This window comes from Mercenaria mercenaria, chromosome 14 (genome assembly GCF_021730395.1).
Source record: "Mercenaria mercenaria strain notata chromosome 14, MADL_Memer_1, whole genome shotgun sequence".
Lineage (NCBI taxonomy): Eukaryota > Metazoa > Mollusca > Bivalvia > Venerida > Veneridae > Mercenaria > Mercenaria mercenaria.
The window spans coordinates 37,338,761-37,351,258 of record NC_069374.1 but is presented as its reverse complement, the minus strand read 5'-3'; the positions used below and the strand labels follow the sequence as shown (position 1 = coordinate 37,351,258).

At 33.1% G+C, this 12,498-nt stretch overlaps 1 protein-coding gene across 4 annotated transcripts; it reads left to right on the top strand.

Annotated features, from left to right (window-relative positions):
* The first annotated feature begins 381 nt into the window (after positions 1-381).
* On the top strand, positions 382-9,151 carry LOC123527285 (uncharacterized). Of its 4 annotated transcripts, none has more exons than XM_045306647.2 (2): positions 382-530; positions 6,915-9,151. In XM_045306647.2, the coding sequence occupies exon 2, from the start codon at positions 7,153-7,155 to the stop codon at positions 8,662-8,664; it is 1,512 nt and encodes a 503-aa protein (XP_045162582.2). In that variant the 5' UTR covers positions 382-530; positions 6,915-7,152; the 3' UTR covers positions 8,665-9,151. The 4 variants fall into 4 exon arrangements, with proteins under 4 accessions (XP_045162582.2, XP_045162580.2, XP_045162579.2 ...); XM_045306645.2 differs by lacking the exon at positions 382-530 and adding an exon at positions 2,773-2,902; XM_045306644.2 differs by lacking the exon at positions 382-530 and adding an exon at positions 3,550-3,947.
* Positions 9,152-12,498: the final 3,347 nt, after the last annotated feature.

The window sequence follows — 12,498 nt, the reverse complement described above, 5'->3', positions numbered from 1 at the left end:
TTTTAGCATGGTCAATATAATTTACAGAATTGCAATAATTATTACGTAGATTATGCATTGACCGAGTGTGTGAGTTTTGTTCATTTATTCATTACACTTGTGCGGCCACGCCGGCAAATAGTTATGACAGCAATTGTTCTTATATATGTGAATATTTTACAATGCCTGAATGCCAAAGGGCTGAGACAATATTACTTCATCATTCAAAAGACAATAGCAGTGACCGCTGTAATCACTGATACATCTAACAAAACGCAATTCAAGCATTGATTATAAGTGTTTGTGCCAATGTTTGCGAGAGTATTACTGATAATTATCTGCGATGGTGTGCACGCGTTTTATCTGAAAATAATCCAGCTGGATATTTATTGAAAGAAGCAAGCGCCATTTCGAAATTTTCTGATAGCATCTTAGATATTTAGATTTAAAAAAAAATCCTGTATCTTACTAGATAATAAAGGTTTAAGGAGCCATCATATTATTTTCATGCTGGAATCGTTTTGGTGTTATTGTCTCGGGAAAGTGATAAGGTATGTAGAAACTTTACCTTTTGAATAAATTTATATTTCCAAAGTTACCAAATAATTAAACAGGCTATACAAGGGAAAAAAGTTATCACTTGCCTGTAAGTGTAACTGAAATCACAAAGCACCCCATCTAGAAATTAATCGAGTAGGTTTTTATTGTCTGTTGTAGGTATTAAGAAAATATTTGAGTTATTTTCATTATCAGCAATTATAACATAGTGAAGGTATTTTGTCAACATTTTTTTTTTGTAAAGAGGTCTTTGATTATGCTAAAATTTACGAGAACGTCTAATTTTCCAAGGTATTAAAAGTTCTTAAAATAATTAAGATCTACCATACATGTACTAAACTTTATTACAAATGATATAATAATTTAATTTTAAAGTGACTTTAAAAAAATGAAAATGTAGCAGTAGATATATTGGAAGCGTTTGAGCACAGCAAACTCAGCCAGAGCCACACAGCGCAAAGTAGGCCAAGCACAATATAATGGTTGTGAAATATAACATAGACATTTCTAGAAATCCATCAAATGTACATTTAGATATGGAATATTTAAAAGGGGAATGGGTCAAAGGGGGAAGGAATAGGTGTAAAAGATGGGGATGTATTTTAAAATTGGGGCTGGGGGTGGGGATGGGGTCATAAAGGGGCATGTGAAGGGAAGAAACACCACCAACATGCAAGACAATATACATAACATAAATAACAAAACGAAAAGTTGAAAATAGGGGCACCGCCTTGGAACGGTCAGTAATCTGTATGAAGTAAACTGGGAGAGAGGTTGCCAACACATTTGGGGCCAGCTTCACCCTTACCTTATTTTTAGCTCTTTAAACAAGACAGTGTAAATGAAATATTTCTTCTCTTGAATTAGTAACAAAATACACGACAGTATAACGTAAGACATATGGGTTATTTTAATAATAATGATGTTTTATCTAGTTTTTTTTTCTTTTAATTCATGTCAGTTTTACAAAGTGTTTAATGGCAATTGATATCCGCGTCAATATAGTCAAAAAATGTAGGAACGTTCAGCTTTTCGCTCAAGAACTTTTAAAATTATAATAAAATATATAGCTGACTTTGTCTTCTGTGCATCAAAAAAAGTGTGGCATTTTACATGAAGGCTTGTTTTCAACTGTGCTTTATTTTACAATCTACTTAAAGCTAACTTAAACGCTGCACATTTACGAAAAATACTTCTTTTCAAAAGTTAAATATTATTCTAACTGATATAAAAACCATGTTTGGTTGGAACCCCCTTCACAAAAACAATACTGTCTCAGTAAATAAATAATCTAAATGTTTAACCTTTTACTTCGTTAATTCCTTATGTTTTTCTAAACCTTAATAACTCTTGATTGAAATCCCGCCCGCTTAGCTCATAGGGAGAGCGCAGATCGACGGATCGCGGGGTCGTGAATTAGAGCCCTGGTCGAGGCGTATGTTCTCCGTGACGATTTGATAAAACATTGTGTCTGAAATCATTCGTACTAACCTCTGATTCATGTGAATAAATTGACAGTTACTTGCGGAGAACATTTGAATTTGTAGAGAATCTGTACAGAATCCAGCAACACTGGTTAGGTTAACTGCCCGCCGTCGCATAACTGAAATTTTGTTGAGAAACGGCGTTAAAGCTAAAACAAAAAATGCATTCACCTGGAAAGAGAGTTAAAACGGATACAAAATATACAGGATCGTAAAACATTCACAAAGCCAAAATGATGCAATAACCATGACATAACTATAATCTGTAATACGTGGTTGCAGTTATATAATCTAAGCAGAGTACAGAAAATTTAGGCATTACTTCATAATTTAGCATTATACTGGAAGCACTGGACAATTTACAATTCATTGCTCTGTTACGATTTGATAAAAACATTGTGTCTGAAATCATTCGTACTAACCTCTGATTCATGTGAATAAATTGACAGTTACTTGCGGAGAACATTTGAATTTGTAGAGAACCTGTACAGAATCCATGAACACTGGTTAGGTTAACTGCATGCCGTTGCATAACTGAAATTCTGTTGAGAAACGGCATTTTTTTCCCCGGATGGGTTAATGTTCATCAGTTTAATTGCATTAGAAATTGGTGGAGTTTAACACGTGTTTGTGGCAGTTTATGTACGTTTTTTTTCTTAATAATACGCTGCCTCGGCATAGAAAAGAGAGTTTGTTTTATAATTGTGTATTTTAATTTCCGTGTTTCGCCTTTTGGTTCTTCGTCAAATAATGGATAATTTATCGCCCTTTCTCGACACTTGTAAACATAGAAGGTCGTGCAAAAAATGAAGTTATCAAAAACAGTTATTTGCTGATGTATTTCAAAGATACGATGAATGACTGTTCACACGAATTTGTAGGTTAGTAAATATTTAAAAGATATATATTTTTTAAACCGTGATAATATATTTTTGTTTTGTTTTGTTTTGTTCGATATCTTTCGAAACAAACCTGGAAATTGAATGTTTTTGACAGTTTGAAACTCGAGTTTTATAGTACAGGGAAAAGTGGCTACGCCTTCTTGTGTTCATATTTTTTTTTTTTTTTTTTTTTTTTTTTTTTTTTTGCATATCAGGAAAACAAGAATTATTTGTATGAGGTTGTTTTCAAAATCAAGCATGCAGATACATAAATTTTCTACACATACCGGGATGGGTGACCACGTCCCCTTACTTTACAAACACACATGTGATTACGGAGGAAATGTTGTTTGGATAAAAATCTGTATTATTATCTAATTCATACTGAGAGAATAATATTTGTTAAATATTTTATGTGTTCATTTCTTATGTTATTTGTCCTCGTACTTACGTTGTGTTTTAATAGTATTACAATTTTTAAAACTTCCTCTTACTTTTCCTTTCATTTTACACACTACACAATAGTGCAACATAATAAATATCTTAATAGGCGGTAACTAATGCAAAGGAAACATCCACTTAGTCACGCATTTACTACATTAAAATCACTATACACTATAACCTAAAATTGACATTTATACACAACTAGACGAGGACGAAATGCTGTCCCACTGTTTACACGTGCAGTTTTAACAATGGTTAACTTATTAACAAAATGAATACAAGGAAGCGGATGTGACGAGGATCAAATATTGTCCATTTTAAGAGAATTTTCGTTGATACTTGAGAAGCATGATATCTAATACAGTGTATGATTGTTTCAGATTGTCAACAGTGTGTCGAGTGTTCTTTGTATAATTATAAGATGTAATGTTCTTTTAATACGGAATGGGTCCAATTATTTATCACTTTGATAGCTCTAAAATTAACTCTATATACCACAAGAAATGGTACTTTTGATGGCTTTTGTACTACCGATTTACCCAAACGAGTAGAGTTTTGAAAGCGGGCCTTCTACAGTTAAAAGAACGGGATTTACAATATGGTGAGTTTTTCATTTAAGTCACCAGTTAAGGGTCATTTAGACTGAGTAAAATTTGACTTTTTGCATATATTGACAAGGATGAAAGAATACTAGATACCAGTAAACTAGGGCACAGATCTGATACAAACCACAAGGTATACAGTAGTACTTGTGCATTTGGTATATCTGTTCTAAAACAAATCTGAATAATTTTGATCAAAGACGTTTTACTGCTATGTCGATTTTATATATGATATGTAAAATGTATCAACCGTGTTTGAAAATATCAGATAGCTTCATTAAGCTAAGAAGAAGAAACAAAATATCAGAAATAATAAATATTTGTTGGCTTGCCTGTTGCCTGGACATATGTTTTGTACAATATCAAACTAACACAGAAATCAATACTATTGGGTATTTGTTCTGCACAGACTTACAAAATGCTTGATAAAGTTGTTGATAAGTGAGGCTAAAAAGCTTCATAAACACGTATTTCATTTGTTTTCTCGTTCAGATAATTTGTCGTTCATCATAAATACGCACATATCCTCGGACATTTTCAAGGACCATAAATAAGAAATTAAAGGCATTGGAGATTTATTTATGCATTAAATTTTTTACAGCTTCCAAAAGTGTTACTGATACAGAAAAATTCTACGCAAATGTGTTGACTTAATCTGATTTAGTCGCGGGTAAAGATTTTGTTTGGCTCAGCTTCTTCAGTTTATTTGTTTGAGGAAAATATGGATGATTTTCAGAGTCAGGATAATTAGGCACTTCAAGTATGTATCAAATCTAGGTGGTAATGACAATCAAAGTGTTTTCTCATACACCGCGTGTTCCCCCTATATAAGTGACAGTTCTCTTCATAAGACTAGAAATGATAACAGAATGTACATAGTGCTAAATATATATCTTGTGCTAATATGCTTGTTTCTGTTAAAACATGCTTACGCTAAAATGACGTCACGTGCGATGGCGGCAATGTTTTTGTTGAGACCAAGAAAGAGCGCTTCTATATTTTATCTACTGTTTAATAATAAGTGCATATTAGAATCGAAATAATGTATAGCAAGGTCGTGTTTTACCTAAATTGATACACTCAAAATCGGTTGTACGTCGCCAGAATAATTCACTCGGGCTACGCCCTCATGAAATTATTCCACGGACGTATAACCTCTTCCCGTGTATTAATAACGTTAAAACAAAGTTTTTCTATAAATTTGTTCTTAAATGTTGTAATTTCTTTTTTGATAATCAATAAAAATCTAAATTAATGTCCGATTTGTTAAACTATCAGGTCGTTTTCATCAGCAATAAAAATCCATGTAGCTGTTTATATCATTCATTACAGTCGAACATTAATTGGGTAAAAAAATAAACATTACAGGCATTTCTGGAATGATAGTGCATTGTCTTTCCATCAATAAATATATTATCAATGATAGTTTTGTAAGAATGAATACCATAGGATTTTTTTTTTCGGAACTGTAAACGGCATTAGTATCACTCTACAAAAAATTTAACAAATGTAATAATACTTGTTCTTTCTCATGTAAAGGGGTTGAACGCATTGTCATGACAGTTTCAAGGTTTTACACCTAATAACGCTTGCCCAAATTTCATAAAGTGGCATTGAGAAGCTATTCATATCTCACTTTATGTACCAAACCATTATAAAATATTAAGATATGACATAGTATTTAATGATATCCTGAGAAACTTTCTCACCTGGTGGATACTTATTGATATTGTTTGCTTTATAAAAAAAGCATTTCCCACACTGCTATATAAGGCTATGCATAGCAATGTTACTTTATTATTGTATCTTTAGTAGTGAACGTCAACTGTTCTTCTGTGATAGGGATGTTATCGTACGTGAAACAAGAAAACATTAAAGCACTAAAGTAGACATATCAACATTTGTTTTCCTTTTCTGAAGTCGCATCTTAATTGCATACTGATTTCCCTAATCATTTTCTTCCTTAGAAAATCATCACATTTGCAATTCATGTGTTTGGATCATTTTCTTCCTTAGAAAATCATCACATTTGCAATTCATGTGTTTGGATCATTTGCAATTCATGTGTTTGGATCATCACATATGCAATTCATGTGTTTGGCGTTCTATCAGATCGTCAGTTAAATGAGATATGTGTGTGCGCAAGGTACTTTTAATTTTTCTGAGTTGTATTTTCTCTGACTTCACACATTTTATGATTACAAATTTAACTCATCTATAATGTGCATGTATTTTATTTTAAGCTGCAATTTATATCTCACGAGAATTTCCACTGTCGTGTAAGTTATTTGGTTGCACTTTCAACAGCTTAATTGTTTAAATAAAGTGTTTAGTTCCTACCAAAAGTGTTTACTGTTTAAAGTTAAACATGTCTGCCTATCTCTGTCATACACACACGTATTTTGCAAAAGCAACATCACATTTGTTAGTTGAAATCTTCAATTCCTAAATAGTCTATAACTAGTTCATAGTTTCCACACCTATTGTGTGACGTTACTATTATGAAGTCCAACACTTTTGTTGCTTGCTGAGATCTGTCAATATATTAAAATATTATTAGTTTGTACCTTTGATTACTGAAATCACTTCAAGTACAAACAGTGGGCGAACATGTTGCCAACATGCTGTTAGCATGTTGCTAACATGCTGCTTACATGTTGCTAAGTTCATAAGACAACGACGACAATCATTTGCGTACTAGGTTGTCTAACATTAGTAAACTCATTTTTTTTCATAATTGGTACTTTATTCTGATTTAATAAATTGTCCCATAGAATCAATCGGATATTAACATTACCTATTCTGTAGTATTCTAAATTAATGTTAATGACATTGTATGGTCTAGCAAGCTTCTAAAACATCTGCATTTCATCTTATAATTATATGAACAATACACATGTAATGTAGGTGTAACTCAAACATGATGTTGTAATTGTGTGTTTTTGATATATCTTATTTATTTTCAGTTTGTCCTACATACTCCATTCCAGTGGAACACAGAACGGACAGATGCATTAGAAAAACGGATAACTGTTAATATGTTAAACGAAAAATCAGAAAAGGTTAAAAACTGCAGAGTCTCCTGACATCTTGGAAAGTTATTCTATGGATAAATATTTCATCCAGATCACAAATACGCAGTTAAAATATTAATGTTTAAAAGTACAATTAAACGGTGAACAATTTAGAGTAAATTTTCCGGATATGACCACTTATAGTACAGAGTCCGACACAGCCGACTATAACTACACCTACGACTATGAAGATGAATACATGTATCCTGGTTACAAATTTGAAAGACCAGTCTACTTGTATCTTTGGGAAGTTTTGGTAGTCGTCACCTTCTTCCAAAACCTTCTTATCTTATCAGTATTTATGCGCAGAAAGATGCGCAATCCAACAAATGTCGTTCTCTCTGCGATAGCCATTTCCGATACTCTAACCGGACTGGTTACATTGCCAACTTACATCATGGTGTACCAGAGATTCGACCCGCTTCGTATCTATGACTATGACGATACATTCACGAACCAAACTAATGAAATATATAAGTATAATAGTAGTATGGGATACAATCTGTTTCAAACTACTTCAAGCTTCAACCTGTCAGTTGGCGACAGCAACAGCACTGATAATCATTACATAGTAACAGCAAGCCCTGCGCATCTTTCAGCCTCAGCTTGGTATAGTGAGGTAGAAAATGATGGAAATATATTGTCACCAACAGTATACCTCCAGCCAACTCTTCCACCCGTTGACGGATATATCCTTAGTAAGAGTCTTTGTCGTGGATTTATGATCTCGAAATACTTTTTGTCGAAATCATTCCATACTGTCTCAATCTTTTTGACATTGTTCCTTGAAATTCAGAGATACGTTTCCATGGCATACCCTTATAGATATGAAACATGTTTTAATCGGTTTAAAATCGTGAAAATATATTGTGTTTCTGTATTCATTTTGAGTCCATTTCTTCACGCATTTCATTTAGGAAGTGAAAAGGCAGTAGAAGGGTTATGTCAATGGGAGCTCCCAGGGTATGGCTGCGGAAAAGACTGTATTTATTTATGGATAGCATTTATATTGCGCCATTTCATTCCATGTGTAACACTTCTGACATTTACACTTTTATTCATATATCAACTGAGAAAAGGTGAGGAAAATTTCAGAAGAGTGGATAGTAACTCGTCTCAGTATTCTAGAAGGGTGCAAGAAAATCGACGTATTTCTTTTGTTGTTACAACTGTTGTTGTAGTTCGACTGATCCCGGAGATACCATATAGCATTTTACTATTATACAACAGTTATGACGTAACTGTGAATATGGGCGTAGGCATAGATCTTGAAACCAACAGAATTTATCATATGTGCTATGAAATTTGTCTCGTCTTTTCTTTTCTTGCGAATTTTTATATATACCTTGTCGTCAATAAGTCTTTCCGGAAGTGCTTATATCGAACATTCATTAAACCGCTGAGGGCACATCTACGAGACTCATTTAGATCAAATGACTCTGCCTCTAGCAGCAGGAAGATTACAATGACGAAGATTTGTTCAGTACACACAGACAAAGTGCATGAAATTAAAACTATTCATTCTAATATATTGGACAAACAGGCTCTGTCGGACAAACAGTCTGTTACGAACAAACAGTCTGTATCGGACAATCTGATTGTATCTGACAAAATGTTAAATCGGGAGACAAAGTTCAGATAATGATTCTAAAATTTTGATTATACTATTTAGAGCTATTCACTCGCCCTTGCAGGTATTTGTAATTGTGAAAATGTTATATTGTAAATGGGAAGAATAGATTTGTAAATCAATTACTATGTCCTAGTACCCTACTTGTTTGAAGCCGGTAAGGCCTGTAGATTTGACATGCATCCGTCCTCCACAACTCTGTCAATAGTTTTTTTTAACCTTTAGCTTGCTAAATTTCTAAAATGGACTGGTCTATAAGTCAGTTTTGGCAATACCATTTATTATTTGAAGAAGTTTTCACTGAAAATTTACTGACTGAATAGCGACCAGTGCAGACCATGATCAGCCTGGACGGAAATGCAGGCTGGTCTTGGTCTACACTGGTCGCAAAGGCAGAATAATTCGCCGCCGACAAGCTAAAGGTTGATTATCATGCAACAAATATTCACCACAACTCCAATGCAAAGATTGCATTTAAAAGTCAATGTCACATAGGTTACTTTTGTGTTTCAGTTTCATACTTTTTACACAGAGAGTGTAATGTTTTGTACTCTAAACACTAATACCTAGCCCCAAGTAAGATGTTGAAATGTCAAAGTATATGCTATATACTTCTTATTCCAGTCTATAATATGTTGTGTATTTTGATGGAGTTCAAAACAAAATGGAAAAAATCATCAAAGTCAAGTGACGAATTTATGTAACCAAGATCGAGGTCTTTAGCTTCTTTGTCAAGTTTAAAAGTTTAAATTAATACAGATCATATATTGTGTCCGGTCACTACCTTATATCTTGATGGAGGGAAATCCTGACACATCATTGTATAAACGATGACACGAAGCATATATCACCAAAGCCCCTTATAATATTTAAACGACAAACGAGCCGTGCCATGGGAAAACCAACATAGTGGCTTTGCGTCCGCGCAGTCTGGTCAGGATCCATGCTGTTCACTTTTAAAGCCTATTGGAATTGGAGGAACTGTTAGCGAACAGTATGGATCCTGAGCAGACTGCGCGGATGCGCAGGCTAGTCTGGATCCATGCTGGTCGCAAAGCCACTATGTTGGTTTTCTCATGGCGCGGCTCAAATATATTACAGATACATCTGTGTGTCTTGTCTGTACTATCTGACGCATGAAGCGATTTCATGGTCAGTTGAGCCAAATATAAGGCTCCTATAACAAATTTTATTGGTCTAATTTACAATTTGAAAGTTGTTTTCAAACGAAATGATAACAGTAAACTGTTAGCGGACCTGTATTGTCCATTTAAATTTATTGCCTTTGTTTTTTTATATTTTATTAATTGTTTTAATTTGTAATCAACTATTTCCGACACATAAACATATACAACAATAACACAACACATTTGCACAGTTTCAATAATTATTGACCGCTTTATTATTTTGGAAGTTGAATAATGTGATATGAATAAAATTTATCTTCAGAAAAAAAATGTATTCACCTCTTTACGTTTGTTTTATAATGAAGATATTTAAGCTAGCTTAACGATTTTAGTGTAAGAAATAAGCAATGTTTCGGCTTTCAATAATCTAATAAATCTAGGTTTAGAATAGACTATGTATAAACCCAGATTTTATTCGATGATTTGTTTCAGAACATTACAAATATTTCGGATAAGTGTGTATTTACCTTATTTTCATATCCGATTATGGATTAAATAGCATAACAAACAGGTTACATTCATTACACTCAGTAAATTCAGTAGTTCTCATGTATTTAACTGACAATTAATTGAAATTAATTTTCCTGCATGATGAAGAGTATCTTAATATTTCAAAACTTATTGGCAGTTTAAGTTGTAGGTAAAACATTCTAATATGTAAACTGTAATAATTGTGTTGAGTGTAAAATCAGCATTTTTCATCTTGAATCAATTGGACATCCTCAAAATTTAACAGTCATAAATCTTTCATACAAAGATACTTCTATTCATTTTAAAGTCATCTCTCATATTATCGCAGTTATCTTGTATTGTTATAACATATTTGATTATATTAAATTTACAACCAAGCCCTAGATTTTATTTAAACTGTTTTGTTATCGTTTTCTTTTACTCCCTCTTTTTAAGCGTGACTTGTCTCATTAACACAGTTAAAGAATTGTACTTTCCATTTAAGGTTTCTGTGATTATCAGAAACATATATTTCTTTGTTCATCGCTCACTTTTGTATTCTTCAAAAACAAAAATGATAATATTTTTTTCGTGCGCCGCCTTGTTCTAAACAGCATTTCAATTTGATGTTGCCTAAACAACTGAATAACATCCACATCCACCAGAGGACCACGGTAGACATTTGGTATGCGAGAATACTGAAATAGAAATCAGCAATATCTGCTTAGGATAAGAAACATGGTAAAAAACAACTTAATTTATTGGTGGGTGTTAGGGTATTTATGTAAAGGAGAAAAGCCGAAAACTGTCCATTATGTGGGAGAATAGACAGATCGAGGCGTAGCCGAGATCTTTCTATTCTCTCACATAATGGACAGTTTGAGGCTTTTCTCTGACTTAAAACACAGTCCACATGAAAAAGTCAAGATCACCGTGTATGCGCGTGTATTCACCTGAATGACAGGTGGTTCTTTTGTTCACTTATTGGACAGTAAGTACTATACCAACATTTAAGGGAAATGTAAAGAAATATTTGTTTATTTTTATAGATGAGCACTATTTATTAGGGATTATTTGATTAGATATGGTAAGAGGATGTGACATCAACGTGGTCGTGTTTAAAAGAAATATATGTATCACGTCAAAGAGGATAGTTGTCATGTGGAATAATTTAAGGACTGCATAGACGTTTAATGCCTAGTAACCGACCCGGAGCGTGTGAATAAAAGCTCCATTATAAAAGGTTTTAAGTTAAAACAGACGTTATAGCTGTTCAAATTGATATAATAACATTGCGAAACTTTCATACATTTTATACTACACATGAACTTTTATAGTTAGAAAAATAAAGGGAGGTAATAAAACACAATGGACTCTTTGAAAACTTTCTTCTATGTTTATCAATATTAAAACCTTTGACAGATGTATGAGAAAGTATTATAGGAAATAGGATTAAATAAGAAACAAATATATTTTGTTAATTACGGAAGTAATACAGCTAAAGGCATCATGAGCTTTTAAATGTTACATCATTCGATTATATCAAAGCGTTTTATATGAAGTACTATTACGACAATTGTCCGGTATTTCGTGAATAAATATATATTTAAAACTCATTTAAATAAACAACTACGTCGTTCAAGCGATTTTAGTTGGATTGGGTTTGGTTTAAAGTCGCATCAACACAGTTTAGGTGATATGGCGACTTTACACCTTTGATGGTGAAGCAAGACCCCTGGTGCCCCTCCTGGCATTATTTCATCACTGACGGGCACCTGCGTAGGGTCGCCTACTTTCTGTGACCCAGCTGAATTGCTTTTACACATGAAGAATTTTACACACAAAGCAGGATTTCGAACCCACATCAGCGAGGGAGAATAGATTCGAAAACAGTGACCTTAACCACTTAGTCACAGATGTCTCTAGAGCATTTGTATTTGTTACACTGCTTTTAACATTTCAGTGCTAGGAATAGATAAGTTTTTAAAATATAAAGAGAGATCTCATCTAAACGAATTCGTATTTCGTAAGATCAAAATCATATTTTCAATAATGAATGAAGATTTCAATAAAATGTAATAAAAATGTAGCAAATTCCTAACATTTATATATATAAGTAATAACATTTAAAAAGAGAACTATTTTATAATGTCTTATACATTATGAAAAGTCCCTAATTTCACTAAAATTAAATTTTAAGATGTTATGC